Consider the following 20,262-nt stretch of genomic DNA (forward strand, 5'->3'; position numbering starts at 1 on the left):
TCTTCATAGTGACTTTTGACCATCAAATTCTAATCTGATCATTCTTGAGTCCAAGTTTGTGCCAAATTTGAAGAAATTCCTGTTTGCGTTCACAAGAATGGGACGGACAAAGGGATGGACAACCTCCCCCTCAAAAAAAAAAAACCCCAAAAAACCCCATCAGTCATGGCTATCGCCGGAGCGAAGGCACAAAAAAATTCTTATAACTGCAGACTTGCCTGAAAATCTTCACGTTTTAAATGTTTCTTCAGTTTCAAAGCAATCCACACACACACACACACACACACACACACACACACACACACACACACACACACACAGATTTAAGAGCATGATTATCCTCCCACAATATTTGGACTGTTGAAGCTGACTTGAAGTGAAACCATTTTGTTACTGCAAAGATAGAAATTGAAATTGAACAGAAAAACTGACTCGGAGGGACGGATGACGCAGAATGTTCCTTTAAGGATGATGTAATGCTGGCCGGTCAGAGAGGTCAAAGGTCAGAGAGAAAAGAGCACTGTGGGAACCTGAATGTGAGGCTGATCCCCAAACAAGCTCCACAGAGGGACGGAGGAAGTGTGTGTGTGTGTGTGTGATGTAATGCACATGCTGTGGTCTGGTGACACAGGAGGTGCAGGCTCATATAGTGTCATCTTAACACACACACACACACACACACACACACACACACACACACACACACACACAATGTATGGAAGAAAGAAGAAAGAGAGGATTTCCTGCGGAGGAAGTGTGTGTCTGTCTGACCTCCCGGAGGCGAGGAGGCTGACTGGTGACGCCAGGAAAAAGACGACATACTAAATACTAACGTTGTTTAATACCACACTGCGAAAATACTGCCTACGAGTAAAAATCAGAGTAACATTTGACCAAAACTCACCAGGAAGGTGGCGTCCCTGCCCGTGGTGGAGGTGTGGTGGGGGTGTTGGGGCTGTGGTCGGTGGTCATGTGTGTTCTTGGCGTTGTGTGATGTGTGATGAGGGGTGTGACCGTGTTCTGGGTCCGGTGTTGGGTGCGTGGCGTTCTGCTGGTTGTCCTGGTAGCCGGCGTCGTACGGCCCCTGATGGTCATTCTGCTCTCGGTTCGGGTCGCTGCGCTGATGGTGGAGCTGCTGGTGGAGCCGCAAACCTGAAGATGATAGAAAATCACAAATTCAGAGGAGAAAAAGCTGAAAGTAGCTGGACTTTCAATGTATTTGTTAACAACTAGAAAAATACACCAGTGTATTCTTTAAACTTTATCAGTAACTTTAGTATAGAATAATTTGAGTGCCATAAAAAACAATACATTTGTGATAGAAAAGGAAAATAACTGGAGATATAAAGAGGAATAAATCAGTAAATTCAGAAAAAATGTGAAATCATTATAAAAATGAATAAAGAATAATTAGATGTGGAAATATAAAGACAAAAAATACAATATAAATGAATAATTATAAGCATAATAATGTGTTTGTTATTTTTTCTTTAAATATAGATATTTTTAAGTACATTAAAAGTATCTTAAAATATATCATTTATAAATATATACATATTTTAAAGTATATTATTCATTGCATATTAATAGTTTATTTTATTTATTCTTTTTTAAATATATTTTTTTTAATTTATTTTTTATCACTTTATTTTTCCTCATTATTTTATTGATTGCTTTTGCCATTTCCTTTAAGCTGTCAGTCAGCTGGCTCTGGGCAGGCCTTCCTGCACACTTAAAGCTTGAATATACAGAAATATGTATGTAAATTCTGAAAAAAAACCCAAAAACATAAATAATACATCAAATGAATGTGATCAGAAATTAATTATTCTTTATTTTATTTGTATATTTATGAATTTATTTTGTACTTTTATTTATTTCTCTATATTTACATGTTTTTAATGTATTCAATCCTCTATGTATTTGTTTATATTTTAGCATTTTTTTTTTTATTCATCTACATATTTATTCTTTTATTTATTACTCTTTATATTCCTTCTTTTATGTTCTTATTCTTTTACAGGTTTTTTGACACTCCTTTGACTCCTTAATTTTGCAGCATAGATCCAGACTTTCTAGAAATATTGAGTGATTTGTATATATCAGTTTTGTATACTGACATTTATTATTCACTTTACCATGTTTATGCCTTGGTCACGTGTTTTAAAAAAATCGAACCAATGAAGCTTTGTCGAAATGAGCTGAGAAACAGAGAGCTCAACAGGAAGTCAGACAGACAGGTAGAGAGTGAGACAGAGGGGGCTGATGGGAAACAGGCTGATGTATTTGGGGATTTCAGAGTTCATTGTTAAAACTTGCAGTCAGAGCGACAGCAGGAACAAGGAGCTCCATATCAGTGACCTGCAGTCAGCGCACAGGGCAGAATCACACCAAAGCTCCTGCTGCAACACTGGAGATGAAACAAAAACGAGGAGGAAGTCCTGCAGCGTCATCGAATCTGTTTCCTTCAGCGTTTTCAACTCTACGGCTGAGAACAAAAAACGTTTTCTAAAAAGACAGAGTGAAGTGGCTAAGCCTCGTGGCAGCCACTCTAGTTTTAAAGTGCCTATAATGTGCATTTTTATGATAATAGTGGCCACATTTACATGCATGCTAATATTCCACTATTATTACAAATATGACGAATTTAATGCAGTTCATGTAAACAGCATATTCTCTTTGGATTCTGCAAATTACATTTTTTTATGAAACATTTCCATTTATGACATTTGGGATATGCCAGTATTATTTGGGTTTTAATAGATTTCTTCTCTTTAAATCACTTCTTAAAAGACAATTTTATAGACTTATTTTTATGTGATGTAGTCTTTTTATTTCTTTTTTATATTATTATTATTTTTATTTATTTTACATGTTTAATTTCTGTTTTGTTTATTTTATTTCATTTTATTTGTGGCTTTATTGCTTCTGTTGTTGTTTTTCTTTTATGTCTTTGTATGGTTTTATATTTTGATTTTACATCTTGGATTATATGTCCTCTGATTTTAATTTTATCCTAACTTTTTTCTTGTGTTAGGGCTGTTTGGCTTTCCATTGTTGTTTTGTCGTCTATGTTCCTGCTTTGCTTTTTTTTAAAAAAAAAAACCAAACTCTGTTTTTAAATGTGCTATATAAATAAAGTTATTATTATTCAAAATACGCCCCTAAACTGGGGTTGTAGCGCAGTTTGCAGCACACAGCCTCTCGTCTGTTTACGCTGAGGTCTCCGTGTTTTCATTAATAGGTTCAAGCAAAAGTTTGCAAAGCTGAAGGAGAAATGCCCCCCCTCAAAAAAGGCCTTCATTTCTGGTTGAAACACTTCCACATCATGACAATTTTTGACATCAACAGGTTTTTGGGTATGCATAAATATTGCAACACCGAGTTTTTCAAGAAGATGGTAAAGAAATGAAAGAAGGAGGCTGTGCAAAGCTGCAGAAGTGGCTCCAGCCGTTCCACGTCTCCATAATCTGACGTGATAAACTTCATGTTAGGAAACATTAACTGGAGTCAGCACGGCTGCATGTGAATGAGCATTTAAGTGGAATATTAATTTCATCAGCCACGTAAACAGCTATGAAGAACTGTCATTTTTGATTTATTTACTTAACCTTTATTTAACCAGAAAATCCTCTTAGGATTAAAAATATCTTTTTCAAGAGTGTCCTGGCTAAGACAGGCAGCAACAAAAGTTACAGATCGACAACATAGAACAAAAAATACAAAATCAAAATATACAACTCCAAAACAAACAATATTAAACACAAAAAACACAAAATTAAGTTACCACAAGGAAAGACTAAAAAGTTGTGTTAATATATACTTTAAGTAAACCATTAAAACCAGACCGTTAAAAGACTGATTAAGATACACCGTGATATTGGCATTGGGTTTTGTGAATATTTTGTACATATAAACATGATCAGTGTATGAAATTAGCGTTGTGTGTCTCTGGTATCGAATGATCTGCTGAATATTTAATGATCTCTAGATTGAATTTCAGCTCATTGTTTATCACACTGTTTTTCACTCTCATGACGTTTTCGACTCAACATGTGACGGTGTTTGTCTTAAAATGTGTAACAGTGTCTGGGCTCTCTTGGCGTGCAGGAGGTGCACACAATCACAGAAACACCTGCTGCAGATCTGATCTGCGCGCAGGTTGTAAAGTTTACTGCGATGACTCACCTCTGAGGCGTTTGTATTTTATGTTCCTGTTATTGTGTCCAGTCCTTTTCTGCTCGGCCGCGGCTCTGCTGATGATTTAATTACGTCGACTTCAGCTCGCAGGAAATCAGTTCAATCGGAGGCGTGGTGGGAGCGGACTGTACCATGTCGAGGTGTGTGTGTGCATGTAACTGCCTCTTTGTTTGCCTTTCTTTGTTAAATCAAGCCTCTAAAGGCCAAAGGTCTATTTTAGTCTGAATTCTTTCCAAAAACATCGACTGTTTTGATTCTCGGAGTTCTCTGTGTCACTCATTGCACAAATATTTCATGTTATGTGCACTACCGATGTTACTTTGGAAAACAAAACACTGTACAACGATCTGGCCGGGCTGAAAAAAAAAAAACGGCAGAAAGAGACAAAGAGTCCTCTGAGCAACGCTTCAGTAAGTACAGCAGAGATCTGCAGTGATTAGTAAAATAAATAGGAAACTTAAAATCAAAACGTGTGCAGATTTAAATAGGAACAAGTCTAAAGAAAGCTCGTTACACATTAGATCAAATATGTTCGTGTTACTATTGAGAAAAGTTGTGGATGGTACCAATGGTCACACTGACTTTAAACACCACTCGCCACGGTTTTTCAGACATGAAAACAAATATTTAAACTCAACGTCTACTTAAAAAAAAGCCCTCAGACATTATTTCTGCCAACAGAATAGCTTCACTTTTTAGCCTTTTTATTATAAAACCGCTCTGTTGGTGCATTTAGGCCTGAAATTTATTCTGGTGATTGCGTCGTCTCTGGACTGAGCTGTTTGCAGACATTTCGGGTGATTGTTTCCTGCACAGATGAACACAGAGCCGAGCTCATCCAAATGAAATGTAAAGCGGAAGGTCGTCAGCACCTCAAGAGTGAGGGGCCGACATATAAAAACACAGCGCGTTCACCTCTGAATCTCAAATATGTCACCTGAAGTTAAAACAAACAAACGTCCCGTCAGCGCTCTTCCTTTATTTCACCAGGTCACAGAAACATTCATCCACAGTCAGGCCGCTGTGACCTCTGACCTCTCCGTACAGTGTTTGACAGTACTGGTACTCCATATTCAGAGTGTGAGTCACTGTTTGTGGGGGGGTTTGACCTTAGTGGTTACGCCTTTCTGGAGCGGCTCGCCCACACCCTCTTCCCCTGGGGGAGGGAGGGCAGACCTCCTCCTGACCTGAGCTGAAGGTTTATCGAAGCGTTGTGTCACTCTGCACTTCACCGCTTCCTAACTTTGTTAAAAAAGGCACGAATGAGTCAGACTGCTCTGACACTATTAATGAAGGATGTACGTGCATGTGTGTGTGTGTGTGTGTGTGTGTGTGTGTGTGTGTGTGTGTGTGTCCTGCATTCACGTGTGGAGGTGAGCAGTGTCGTCGTACCTGACGCGTGGAGCTCTGTTCTCACTGGTTCAGATCCTTCGATCGCAGTCAGACTTGCAGAATCCAGCTGTGCATCCGAAACTGTCAGAGACAAAAACATCAAGCTCTGAACACATTGCAAACACACACACGTACAGTATATATATATATGTAAATCCTCTCCTGACTGACAGCTTAAGCATCAAAAGAAAGCACTTTTTTGTTTTCATTGATAAACTTTGACAGGAACAAAAGGAGAGACTGAGAATAGAAGAGAGGACGTCCTCCCTCAGATATCTGGTAAACACTGCGGTTTCCCACACACACAATCTGGACTACATTAAGTTCCGGAGCGATACCAAAGTTTGTCCGTTTCTGTAAAAATAGACTCCTGTGGGGAAAAATAGAGCAGAGTTGTATGAAGGGTCAAGTTTCTATTCAGAAACACACTGAAACCAGACGTTTGGTTCGTTTCCCACACAAGCATCTGAGTTTATTAAATTTATCATCGAGCACGAGTTAAACTGACACATCAGTGGTCCCTCGGACGAGCTCCAAACATTATGGCCTTCGTATTAATGACTGTCTGTCTGATTTTAACATTTTAACTGACTCTTAAAACATGCTCACATGTCAGCGTAGACTGGACAGCAACTTTAAAAGCTTTTCGTCTTTAATTGTGTATTGTACAATACTTTTACATTATTTTTGTACATTAAATATTGTGAAATTATTAAATTAAAAAACATTGTTACATACCCAACTTGTTTGTTTGCATAGTTTTTGTTGACATGGATGTTTGTTTGACAAAGATGTTGCGGTACGAAAAACTGTCAGTGTTTGAATTGCTTCTTCTCCTTTCTGTTGTTTGTCCTGTATTTGTACATTTACAGTTGTTTTTTTTTTTTTACAGATATTTATTACTTTGAAACACAACAATCACCCCAAAAATCTTTCATTCAACACCTGTATGCAGTGTGACGTGCGTTTCATGTCCTGCAACACGTGACAGTTACAGAACTTAACTGTTGTTACCACGGCAACAAGAGACAGTAACAGCAAAGTGATGCTCCTGCTGACCCACCTGTGTCCTCACAGTTGTCTCCTCCGTGTCCGGGACAGCAGCGCCACAGCAGAGCGGTGACGATCTCCTGCTTCTGTCTGTAGACCGGCCGAGTGGACTGCTTGTACCTGCACACACACACACACATGCACGCGCACACACGGCGGTAAAATAACTCCACAAGGTCAAATTTGAAACTAAAAAAACACCTGAAATTGAATTTAAAAGATCCAAAACATCGCTGAGACAGAAAACTGCTGGAACGAGTGGACGGGGATCTGATGTCAGACTTGTCGTCGGGTCAGAATTAAAACGTCACTTCTCCAGAAACTTTCCAGGAACTGAAGTCAAACAGTGCAGATTAATGATCTGATGGGGTTTCGTGAGTGCACATAGTTTGTATGAACTCCTTATCGCGTCCTCATTGCCTCAGCTGAAGCGAACGAGTGGAAAATTTAAAATCTAATTTAAATAATGAGGTTTTTAGGGGAGATGTTGGGACTCTGGATCAGTTTTCAGGAAACGTTCCAGTCTGTTAGTTTGGTATTTTTTATTAACTATTTCTGTCACTTCTGATCATATTTTACTTCAGATGTACATTTGCTTTTTTTACCCCAAAGCTTTAATCTTTGAAGGAGGAAAGTGTTCAGATCGAGCTGCAGATTGGCAGTGAAATTAGTTTGGGTTATTTATAAATAATATCCGTGCGAAAAACAAAGGTTAAAAGAATTTAGAAACTTTTGATTTGTATTGGAAAAATATCTAAAGAAGTTCCTTCTTCCTTTAAAAGTCCTTATATCTAAATTTGGATAATACAAATAATTAATGGAAAATACAGTAAAAATACAATAAAAAAAGGTGCAACAGAGGAATTATACAGTTAAAGTTGCAAGTTATTATATTATACTCCATTTCTTCCAATATATGTCCCTAAATCCTTCAGACTGGACTTAAAGGATGTGAATACTTCCTTCACCACTGACACATATGATTATCATTATTTACTCACATGACCAGATGACAGTCTGGCGTCCCGCTCGGACATCGACTCTGAGACTTGATGGTGTACTGCTCTGTTCCACACACCACCGCCATGGTAACCATACGCCTCTGCACGAAAGCACACCAGTTCCTACACACACACACACACACACACACAGAGTCAGGACGCTGATGTTGTCTCAAGTCGACAGACGACGTCACTTAAAAGAATTTTCTTGCTTGCAGTTTGTTATTGGCCGCTTCCTGTTTGGAGTCAAAGGTCAAACATGTTGTCCTCACCTCACCTGACCACCAACAGTTAACTGAAAGAATTAGTTTGACAAATATTTGGTTTTAACACTTTTTGTGCAGATAAAACAAAGCAGAAATAACATGAATCGGTGAGCTTCAGAGCTGCTGGAGGGACAGAAAGAGGCTTTCAGAGAGGAAGAGGAGGGGCGAATTTTCCAAATTGTTGAACTATTCCTTTAACAGACTACAATACTTTTAGACTTATTTTACATGCATTGATCAACTACAGCTCCCATAATTCTTAGATGTTGCTGTGTGTCTCACGGGAGTTGTATTTGTTCAATAATACAAAAATATGTGCAGATATTTATTTAAACTTAATGTGGTGAACAAGCTTTTTGGTTATTTTAGTAAGTTTTAGGCTGGTAATTTTATATATATTTTTCTTCTTAATATGTTAACATGTTAATCCATCTCTTAGTACCGGCTGACTTCCTCTCCCATTAGTTCCTACTGGAGATTTAAATCTTTAACAACACACACATAAAGTTTCATGTTTTTAAAAACATCTCAGTAAGTTCTTGAACACTTTTTCCTCCTGTTTTTAACAAACAAACAGGAGGGAAAAGTGTATTTTTTGGGGTCTATTTTCAGCAACGCATTAATCCACATTTGGTGCTCTGTGAGAATTTGTGTCAGCAGGACAGTGTGTGTGAGACGGAGTCAAAATAAACAGCGGTGTGTGTTCATGGTGATGAAGAAACCTGTCACGCTGTGCCAACAGTGTGGCTCGGTGACGTGTTTTTTAGGGAGCTCTATGGCACAGAGGAAGAAGATAAATCAGACATGCATGAACACACAATACTTGTTAGTAGCTAATTTCACGGTTAGTTTGAGTCTGAACATAAAGATCTTAGGACAAGGTGTTATAAATGAATTTAAATATAATAAATTCACTCTCTCGCACACACACGGAGGCGTCACTCAGAGGCACTGGGCAGCTGTGGTGAATAAAGCCGATTATAAACACGAGTGTGCTATGAGGTCACGGGGGCACAGACGTCAGATAAGGTGTGTTTGGTGTTTTGACGGGGTCACCCTGCAGAACCTCTGACTCACCACAGACCACAGTGACAGCAGTGTGTGTGTGTGTGTGTGTGTGTGTGTGTGTGTGTGTGTGCACAGAAACACACTCCATGATGTCACAGTGGAGAGCCCAGAGGGGTTTTTAATTTATGGCTTTGGAACATTCAACAAACAAAAGACACATTTACACTTAAAAACTCATGGATTATCTGGAAAACACTTGATCACTAATCAAGATGGGTGGACAGGGGTGGCGAGGCCTGGGGCCCCTGGACCAAAAAGTCTCTGTGTGCAGGTTTTTTGGTTGAAAAGTCAAGCAGATGTCTTTAAGAGTCTTAAAACAACTTAAAAGAGACTGAAACAACAACAATAACAAAAAATACAATAAAGCAATGTAAAACAACCACAAAGACACGCAAAACAACCACAAAGACACGCAAAACAACTGCAAAGACACGCAAAACAACCACAAAGACACACAAAACAACCGCAAACACTCGCAAAACAACCACAAAGACACGCAAAACAACCGCAAAGACACGCAAAACAACCGCAAAGACACGCAAAATAACCACAAAGAGATGCAAAACAACCACAAAGAGATGCAAAACAACAACAAAGACACACAAAACAACCACAAAGACTCGCAAAGCAACCACAAAGAGATGTAAAACAACCACAAAGAGATGCAAAACAACCACAAAGAGATGTAAAACAACCTCCAAGAGATGCAAAACAACCCCAAAGAGACATACATAACTTCAGACTCAAAATGGCTACAAGAAAGCAAAACAACCGAGACAAATGCAAAGCGATGAGAGTTTCAAAACGACCATGAAGAGATGGAAAGCGACTACAAAGAGACATAAAATTGCCTAAAAAGAAATGTCAAGCCAAAAAAAAACAGATGCAAAGCAACAACAGAAAGATCCAAAACAACCAGAGAGATGTGAAATTTAAAGGACTTAAAATGATGACAGATGCAAAGCAGTCACAAAGAGGACAGAGCAACTACAAAGGGATGCAAAGTGACCACAAAGAGATGCAAAACCACCACAAAGCAGATATTTGGAGTTGCAAAAAGCAGCTCAATATTGATATCATTTCAGATTAGAGTATTCAAAGTTGCCATTCATTCATTTCCTGTACCTTAAAGGAAGTCTTAACATATTTTTTTATTATTTCATTTTATCATTATCAAGTTGCTAAACTGTAACACAATCTGGAAACAGCATTTAAAATCTGAACCTGTCTGAAAGGAAAATCAATTTGGAAAATCTATTTGGAAACTGATCAGTGGGAATGAAACGTGTTTGATTTTATGTGTGTGTTTTATTTCTGTACTTGTGCAGTCGTCGCTGAACTGGTGTTTTTTGGGTTCTGTTTGTTTTCATTGGCCACTGTCCCGTTTGCTTTTTACCTCTTGCCCCCTCCGTCTAATCCTGTGTGGAGTCGCCCCTGCATGATGTTGGTGTGTGTTCACTGTAATGTTGTAATGTTGACGTTGGACTGTTTGCCTGATCACTTCCTGTCTGCTTGAGTCCGTCTGAGTGTCACCAACAGCTCTGAGAGTTCAGCTCCACTTTCACATTTCACAATCATCCGCCTGTTCCTGGAAGTGACTCTTTTTCCAAACACGTTCAGTAAACAAACACGGACTCACATTATCCCATTTTTCAGTCAGAGATCAACATCCCTCTATTTTCTGTTAAAACAGTCAAATATTCTCCATCTTGAACCAGAGCATGCACACGTAAGTGTATGTAATCTGATGTGCTTTGGAGCGGCTCGATAATCCTCCTCATCATGAGAAACCATTTAAAGCAGACAGAGCGTGGTTCTGCTCTACTTCATACATTTTTTTTACTGATCCTCCTCCTGATCTAACTCTGTGGGTCGACCACAAACTGTTTTTTTTTTCATATTGACAAAGTTGTTCTGGACCGGGGGAAGGAGATAATTACCAAGTCTAATCGTTCTCCACATCTTATCAGTGAGAACACTTCAAAGCTTGAAACTGAAAGGAAAGAGCACAGAAGAAAGTCAATAACATTTTCCCATGTCATTTTAAATGGTTCTTATCACACTGCTGTATGTTCAACAGTGCTTTTTTTTATAAGTTTGGTATTTGGTTATTTGATGCCATAAAAACATTGATTTTACATGACTGACAGCTAAATCAGTTCTGCAAAGATTAGTGTGTGCATATGAAATATCCGAGGTTATGCCGTCACTGAGTCATGTATATTTAAATGAGAGAAGAGCTATTAAGTATTTTTAACAGTAGAGTTTTAAAGGTAAAGAACACTACTTTGGCTTATTTGCATTTCAAACAAGTTTATTATTAATAAGTGATAATTGGAAAAGATGGAGATGAGTTAAAGGCTGGGTTAGGGATATAAAACTGCATCATCTGCATGAACACTGATATCAAAACACTGATTAGGAAGAAGATTGATATTTATGTATAATGTAAATAGCAGTGGGCCAAGAATAGACACCTGTGGCACCCCATTGCTGATTCCAATTCTTTCTTTTTGCGGAGTCATATGGTTTCCTTGTGGTTTGGTAGAAAATATTATGTGGCCCAGTACTGGTCCACATACCAGTATTTGGGAACCATTGCAATACAGCTTCAACTCACTGTGTTTCTCCAGAGACCTAGTTTTTAAAGAGCAAAGTCATTTCATTGGGGAATATGCGCCAATGCTCATTAAACATGTATAGAGAAAAGAAAATCAACAAAAAAAGAGAATCTAAAACATTAAATAGTGCAGATGTTCCAACATAGGGATGAAATATAACATAACATTTCAAATATATTTTGGTAGACAGAGGTACCGTCATTGGAAGGCGAATAAACTATAATGTAAACAGGCATGTAATAATGTATAGGTGTAATGCGAAGTACTAAATACAGAGATGTAAACAGGTAGCAAAACAGTAAGTAAGCAAACAGATTGCAGTAACGAGGTAGAAACAGGATCTGGTGAGAGTATTACACATAAGTATAATTATAAATCCATTGTTTCTACATGTGAACAAACCCCTCTGGCTCAGAAAAGCCCCACGTTATTTCCTGTGGTGTCACTTCCTGACACACACACACACACAAAGAGCTATGGACAAAAGGTCCCTCCTCGTCATTTGTACCCGGTCTCAAGTGTCAAAGTCCTGCTCTCTGTAAACACACCATCCATGTGACCTCTGACCTGTGACTAGCGTTCAACAGTAAAATATTTATGCAGAGTATAATTGATAGTAAGCAGCGTTGGCAGCTCAGAGCTCGTTCACGCACAGGTGAGTTAGAAAACACCAGGAGTGGACTGAGAGGAAAAGTAGAGATTTAAGGGCGCTGGAACAACATCAGAGAATAAATCTTTAATCTTCATCTTCAGTTTAACTTGTCCTGTCAGACTGAACTCACAGCAGCTAAAGCTTTTCTCTCTCTGTCCATGTTTTCACCTTCACATGACGCAGCTTAAGCTGAGATATCTTCTCCTCTGTCCTTTTTCAGCCTGAGAAAAAATATTTGTAAAAACCCTGCAAATTATCAGATGATGTTTACCTGCCAGTTACCCGATTTTCGACAGATTTGGCACAAAGCTCCTCTGGGATCCTCCTCTAAAGTTTACTGATAAGATGTTCTGTGAGGAGTTTTGTTCTGAAATGAGACACGAGCTGTTTGACCAACGTGACGCCTCTTCTAAAAATCTGATCATAAACTATATGATGGGATGTTTATGTTGGATCACTGAGGATCCTACATGGATGCTCTCACACTGTTAGAGAAGATGATATTTAGCTGATATCACGAGTTACTTTTGTGATAAATGATTGCAGTTTCCTAAAGTATTTGCCTAAAGTGCTTCAATTTTTCAAAATGAATTTAATAGATGATAAGAGCTTTTCCAGACTCTGTTTTAAACAAGTGATTCACTTTGTTTTAATGTATTTATTTTTTTCTGTTATTATTAATGGTCCTGTTAATCTGTATTATTTATTTTAAGGCAAATATTATTAATGACTCAGATACTTCTCAGCCCCCTTTTTTATTGCAAAATAAAATATATCATCTTCTCTAACAGTGTGAGAGCATCCATAATATAATATAATATAATATATAATATATATAATATATATATATATATATACATACACACACATATATATATATATATATATATATATATAACAGGACCATTAATAATAACAGAAAAAAAAGAAGAAAAAAAAAATAAAATGTGTTCAAAATCACATTTAAAGTCCTGGTAATAAATAAATGCAAAACAAACAACTTCAAATATTCTAATATAAAATCACGTTATGTAATATTCTACAGCAATGGACACATTGCGCACACATATGATACACCCTTTGTGCATAAATTTACTGTCAATACACTTCAGTTTATACAGAGAATATTAAAGGAACATTTCACTGACAAAATACTGTTTATGTATCATTTTTGTGGGGAGCTCATGTCTCTGCAGGGGAGCTGATCTCTTTTGTATGTATTTAGCCACATTTCAAAGCCTGGGAGAAAGACCCCAGACTGAAAGTTATGACGCTTTGTAGCCATTTTATGTCTCTTTTGTTGTTGTGTTTTCGTGATTAAAATAGGTCCCACAGTTACAAGAGATGACAAAATAATTGCTGGTTTGTGCTGAACAAATCAGACTGAAGAGAAACTGTGGAGACTTTCCAACACAAACGTCCAGTCATTTGGTTTAATTTTGTGCTGTCAGTCATTGTGGAAGACGCAGCGTCTCTTTGTCCAAACAGCCCAGAGGACATCTCTGCTTTATTTGGGGCTGAGCCTCAGAGCGTCACAACCACACAGCTGCGGTCTGTAAAACTGTCACTTTTTAGCCGTGTTTTAATGAGCGTGTAAGAAAGAGATCTGAGTTTCAGAGCGGGAGCCAGACTCGTCCTGAGAGAGACGGAGGAGCTGCAGGGTTTCTGCTGCAGGTCCAAGAGTTCAGATGTGAAAGATGTTTGTGAGTGAGCCAACGTCTGAAGACCAAAGGATCCATGAGGACCAAACAAAGAGCAGAGGACTGGAGGGATCTGTAGATGATACTAAGGGATCGGCAGGATTCACTCAGATATCAGCAGTTTGTCCTGAGGGGGGCGCTACAGGAAAAGGTCGTGGAGTGATGAAAATCTGAGGGAGAGCAGCAACATCTGCAGAAAGTTTAAAGGAAATGTGGCCTGCAGACTTTGCATATTTATCTGTGTGTCTGACACACTGACAAACGTCCTTCTTTCTCTCCAGCTTTTGTGCTGTTGTTATTAAAGTTGTTTATTTACTTTTTCTGGGTTTTTTTGTCCTTCAGTGAATACCAAATCAAAAAAGCCCTGAGGATTCTCGATCTAAACATCAGCTCTCAGATATGTATCCCCATTCTCCAAGAAAAGACCTTATCTGCCTGTTAGTCATGTTCAGATTCACCGTCTGAGCTGCAGAATTGATCCACCTGCATGATCTTCAGTCTGATAACAACAACACCGCCTTTATATCTTTTTCTTTGGACGCTGAGTGTCGTCCTTTCATCTGCCAGCTGTGTGTCCTGATAATGGCTGAATGAGCAGTAAATGATGCCTTCATGGTCACATTATCTGCAGCTTCTGCTCACTTTGATCTGAAAACTGCCTGCTTTTGGAGCTTCTTCTTCTGCTCAAGATGGGTGAACTTTTACTTTGAAAGGATTTCAGCGAGGCCTTCGATTAAAAGATCAGCAGCGATTCAAGCAGCCGAAGAGGATGAAGGACGCAAGATGAGACAATAGAGCAACTCTGCATGCCAGTACCCATACTACCATACATGCCAGAAATATATTTAGTACGTCCCAATTCACAGTATGTCAGATGCAGTACACCAAAAATACCAGGATGTTCTCGTGCATCTGGCTGGATTTTGCAGTATGCAAGCCAGGATGGTTTTCTGGCAATTCTTATACATCTGACAGCTGACAGAAGCAGCAATGACGGATGACTAGTTAACCCTTTGAAACGTAAGCATATCGGCTTGATTTCTCTCTAAAACACTGGAGGGCGACGAGCATCTTCGCAAAAAATGGTCCAAAAAATGAGTAAAAAACAAAACAAACAAGAAAATGACCTCAAGAACGTGCAAAACATTTTTCTCAGGTTTTAGAGGCTATAATGATTGTAAAAGGTGCCCAAACGCAGCGTGAGATAACTGATGTGTTAAAAGGTTGTTTTTTTTTTTTTTTTATTGGAACAGGGACAACGCGAAAAGATTATTAACCTAATTTAAATTAAGGGGAGATGTAATGCACCAGATTTTAGCAAATTGCGATGTTTCAACCAGCTGGTGGGTAAAACAGTAAACAATTAAGAAAATTTGGCATTAAAATAAAATTAGACATTATAAGAGTACAAAAAAGTCAACCAATAAAAAAATTAAAACACCGTTTCAGGAGGAGAAGAACGTTTCTTTAAGTTCCTTTAAAGCTTCAGATTTTCTCTTCTTGCCGCCAAATGACAAACTTGTCCACCTCCACTTCATCAGCACTTAACTACCCGTTGACCTCTGACCTCTGTAGCACGTGTGCCCCCGCTCTCTCCTCAGCCAGCAATGATAACGCTGCGGCTAAAAACAACACGGCAAACCTGAAAAAGCTGCTCTCCATTACAGCAACACAGCGGCGACTCGCAGCACAAAGAGCTCCGTTTGTGAACGACGTGATTAAAGCAGCAGTTTAAAGAGCGGGGGGGTCTTTGAGCTAATGGAGGGTTGTTTTGCTAAAAGCCCTCGAGGATCATTTTATCGGGGAAACTGTGGACGAGTCCTGCAGTGTAATGTATGGATGTAGTTCAGAATAATGACGGAGGCCTTTGTGAACACACTCCAGACACTTAATCCTCTTATTTAGTATCAGAAACACGTTTTTGAACAACTTTTCCTTCCTAAATCTAATGAAAAATGTTGTTGATGTTATGTGACTTCTCCTGTCGCTATAACATTCCAGTAACCATGGTGATGGGTGTTCAAAACATTAGCAGGTTTATTTCTATTGCAGCCGCCACACGAGCCGTCATTATTTCCAATCAAAGGCCACGTAGATGTGTTAAGCGAGTGATAATGGAAAGGCGAGCCCCTTATGGCCACGTATGAGGGATTTCTGGGAGGTGATAGTTCAAGATTTCACGGAGAAATTGTGGATTCAAAACTTCCAGATGATCCGCTCAACTTTCGAAGAGTTATGCGACGCAATAACACCTCTCATAGCGCCTGCTGCATCATACCTGAGAGAGCTAGTTGCTACTGACAAGCGCATATCCACAGCATCATGTGACCTATCACATTTATCTTTATGAACCCTACTACACTTTTATCCATACTTCAACATCTTGCCACTAAAAATCAAGCACAAGTAATACAAAAAGCAGGTTTAGCAATAAAGGAGGAAAAAAATGCAAACATTAAACCTCCAGGTCCCATTAAGATACATCTCTTCATCTCTCACATTCTCGTGTTTAGATCTCGTCAGACGCAGCTAATAAAGAAAAGGAGGATTATGGGTCGCCTTTGGGAGCAGCATTTAGTGAAGTATTTCAGGAATGATTGGAGATCACACAGACAGGAAGTGCATGCAGGTGGAGTCCATAAAACAGCACTCCCCTGCGATCAATTAAAGATGCAAACATGATAATGTTGGTCTGAGTAGATGTCAAAGTGTTGTCTTTGTACATTGTGGTGAATAATAAATCCTGCAACCTCAGGATGAGCCTGTTGTTTAAGATCCAGAGGAAGAAGAAGTATTTGGATTCTTCACTGAAGTAAAAGTACTAATATCACACTGTCAATATACACCACTAGAAGTTAAAGTCCTGCATTCAAACCTTACATAAATAAAAGTACATTGCCTATTATCGACAAATATACTTAACCCTATGAAACCTGGAGCGGCATCATTTTCTTTGTGATGCTTCCAGACGCCTTCCACAAGTATTTAAACCAAACCGGTGCAATATTTTCAAACTTAACAAACTCAACAAAGTGCATGATGAGTTTTAAACCACAGACAGTGATACGAACTGATTTTATGTGTTAATGTTTTCTTAATGACCTGTTTATGCGTTTGTTTTACTAACTGATTGTCTGCATTTTATTGTTCAGTCTTCTGTGCAGATTTCCACCCTGGTGGACAATAAAGATGATTATCTAAAATGTCTAGGAAAAAAAGTTAGGGAAAATATATTTATAATGTTCAAAATTACAAACTTAAAATTAAGTAACATAAGTATTAATTTTTAAGCACTTCTTCCATGTCAATTCTTCTTCTTTTTTTTTAAATTTAAACTTTTTTCTCTTTCTTTTTTTTTTACTTGTACTTTTTACTGATTGCTAATTTTTTGGTCATTTCTTCTTTCATTGTTCATTGTTCATTGTCCTATTTCGATGTTTTTTCCACTGCTGAATTAATGTGCATGTTCGATTTAGCTGCTGTCGATTTTTTATGTTGAGCTCATTTTAACTTCTTCATATACTGCTGGCTTTCACTGACAGAAATGCATCATATTCAATAAGACCACCATATGGTTGTAATGTAGCTGTCCTGTGAGAGCCAGCAGTATATGAAGAAGTTAAAATGAGCTCAACATAAAAAATCGACAGCAGCTAAATCGAACAAAAAAATTTACCAGAAAGCAGAAATACCCAAACTTCCAATAAATAATTACTGCCCCCAATCTACACCCTCAATCTATTGCAAGAAATATGATCTTAAACATGGAGGATTACTGGAGGCGTGGAAACCAGGTAAACCTATTCTCAGCTAAAAGATATTTAAGCCTGGAGCAGAGTGGTGGACAGACAGACGGACGTTAACGTCCTGGTTTTATTTTCACTTTACACATGAAACAATAAACTGCAGTTAAAGATTGTTTTCTGCTCAGTGTGAAACCTGTGAGGACCGGCTCGGTCTAATACCTGGAGGACAAACAGAGGGGACTCCTACAGTCTGTCCGAGACTCATAAAATCATAAAATTAATGTGTGGCGTCTGGGCTGTGTGTGTGTGTGTGTGTGTGTGTGTGTGTGTGTGTGTGTGTGTGTGTGTGTGTGTGTGTGTGTGTGTGTGTGTGTGTGTGTGTGTGTGTGTGCGTGCGTGCGTGTGTCTCTCGGCAGCAGCCTGGGTGGTAGCAGCCTGTTATACGCATGCTGGCAGTCAAAACATTTATGTCTGTGTGGTAATATTCTGTGTGTGTGTGTGTGTGTGTGTGTGTGTGTGTGTGTGTGTATGTGTGTGTGTGTGTGTGTGTGTGTGTGCGCACGTGTTATTGTTCTATCTTTGTGAGGCCCAAATCAAGTTTTAGTCTTTAATATTTTGGGAAAGTGAGGACATCTGTGCGAGCGTCACTTCTTTAGCGAGGCCTTTGTGAAAGTTAATGTGAGAGAGTGATATTTTGGACATGTGGACAGGACGATTAGTGGACGATTCATAGTAAGACAAAACATTGCAGGTGTTTGCAGTCATCAAACTCACATCAGCTCACAAGCCGCTGAACAAAAACAAACCATATTTAACGTCCGGTAACACAAACACCACCAACCTAAACTTAGGCTACTTGAACTACTTTGTATACAGTTATCTAGTTTAGTCTGGTGGTTCCCAACCTAGAGGTCAGGGCCCCTCCGAAGGGTCACCAGATAAACCTGAGGGGTCATGATAAGATTAATGGAAGAGAAGAAACAAAGTTCTGATACACAAATCTGTTTTCACTTTCTGGACTTTTCTCTAATCTCAGATTTTCTGGGTGAGTTATTGAGCCAGAAATCACAACTGAAACGAAACCATGTGAGAGGTTTACAGGAGTTAACAATGTGTCGTATTTTATACCTTTATTATATATTTTGAACGTAATTTTTTCATCTGAAAGCAGCCAGTCACTGCAAAATTAAAGCAGAAGTGTAACAGTTCAATATTTCTCTCTGAAATGTCATTTAGGATAAATATAAAGCTACATAAATTTGAGATACTCAAAGTACATCGTTGGTGCTCAGATCTCAAATGTTCGAGAGAGACTTACTAAAAGGACATTGCTTTCTCATACCGAAAAAAACACAGAGCAAGTCGATTTCTCCTGACTTCTAAATTGACTTACATGATCTGCCCCAAAACGACAAATACTGCTCTAACACTTGTAGTTCTAAACACGTCCTTAATGTGATGAATTATCGCAGTTCTGCTCTAAAACTACTTGGTTAGGTTAAAAAAACATTATGGTTTGGCATTAAAGAAGCACTTTAGACTAAAATAATGTCACGTATGTCATGTAACATACACGTAGCACGTACAAACACTAATCTATGCTGTCATTAAAAAAAGGTCAAGCCTGACTTCAGGACACGAATGCCAGTCTCTTGGGTAAAAGTCCTGTGTTTGTTTGACCCATCCATCGCACTTTGCGCCCAGCCTTCGATATTTGTGCAACATTATGCAGACTTTGTCAAGTATGAGTCGTATTAAGCTGCATGCACAGTTTAATTACGTGGTTGTTTTTTTGGTGAGAGCGGACCTGACAGGAAGGATCGATATGATCATCTAAATATGTTGTAATTAATCACAGTTTTGTTCTTACTACACATGTGCCATGCTTGTTTCTGGTGAAATTATGATTTTCTAATATTACTGCAAACAACAGAACTGTACATACAGAGAATAAATTAAAAATAATAGCAATTATTTCAATCTTCTATTCATTGACCGATTATTTTCTCCATTGTTGTTGTCAGAATACACTGTTTCCAAGGTGACGCCTGATAAAAAGCATTGAAAAACAGCAAAGGCTTACATCTGAGAAGCTGGAAGTGTTAACTGTTTGACTTTCAGGCTTATCAAAAGAGAAACTGATTCATGTTCTGAAAACTACAAACTGAATACAAGCTTCAGCTCAATTTTTCACTTCACACATCTCTCTTTAGAAAAATGAACTTTTTCAGGAGGGAAAAACAGCAGAATGAGAGAAATAACGTAGTAAGTGATCTTAAGATCATATTTTTTGGACTCACCCATTTCTGGCCGGGTGGTTCCCTCCCTCCCCCAGCGGCGGGGTCTCAGTCGCTCTGGGGTGAAGCCTCTGGAGATGAGGGGGCAACAGTGCCCTCCCGAACCCCCCCAATGCTCCTCCTCCTCCTCCTCCTCTTCTTCTTCCCAGCTCCTCTTCATCCTCCTCCACCTCAGGGTCTCGTGCTCTCACCTCACAGTGAGCGCTCACCAGTAAGCCCAACACCAGCACCAGTTCTCCCACCGCCGTCATGTCTGCTGCCCTCCACAT

General features: G+C 38.8%; 1 protein-coding gene across 1 annotated transcript in view; it reads right to left on the bottom strand.

Annotated features, from left to right (window-relative positions):
- Positions 1-20,262, bottom strand: part of LOC121954456 (multimerin-2-like) — a 32,013-nt gene extending 11,751 nt beyond the window's left edge. Inside the window, 6 exon segments of the mRNA XM_042501956.1 lie at positions 905-932; positions 935-1,152; positions 5,593-5,673; positions 6,656-6,762; positions 7,644-7,766; positions 19,997-20,262. Coding sequence (XP_042357890.1) covers positions 905-932; positions 935-1,152; positions 5,593-5,673; positions 6,656-6,762; positions 7,644-7,766; positions 19,997-20,262 — 823 coding nt within the window.

This window comes from Plectropomus leopardus, chromosome 15, assembly GCF_008729295.1.
Source record: "Plectropomus leopardus isolate mb chromosome 15, YSFRI_Pleo_2.0, whole genome shotgun sequence".
Taxonomy (NCBI): Eukaryota; Metazoa; Chordata; class Actinopteri; order Perciformes; family Serranidae; genus Plectropomus; species Plectropomus leopardus.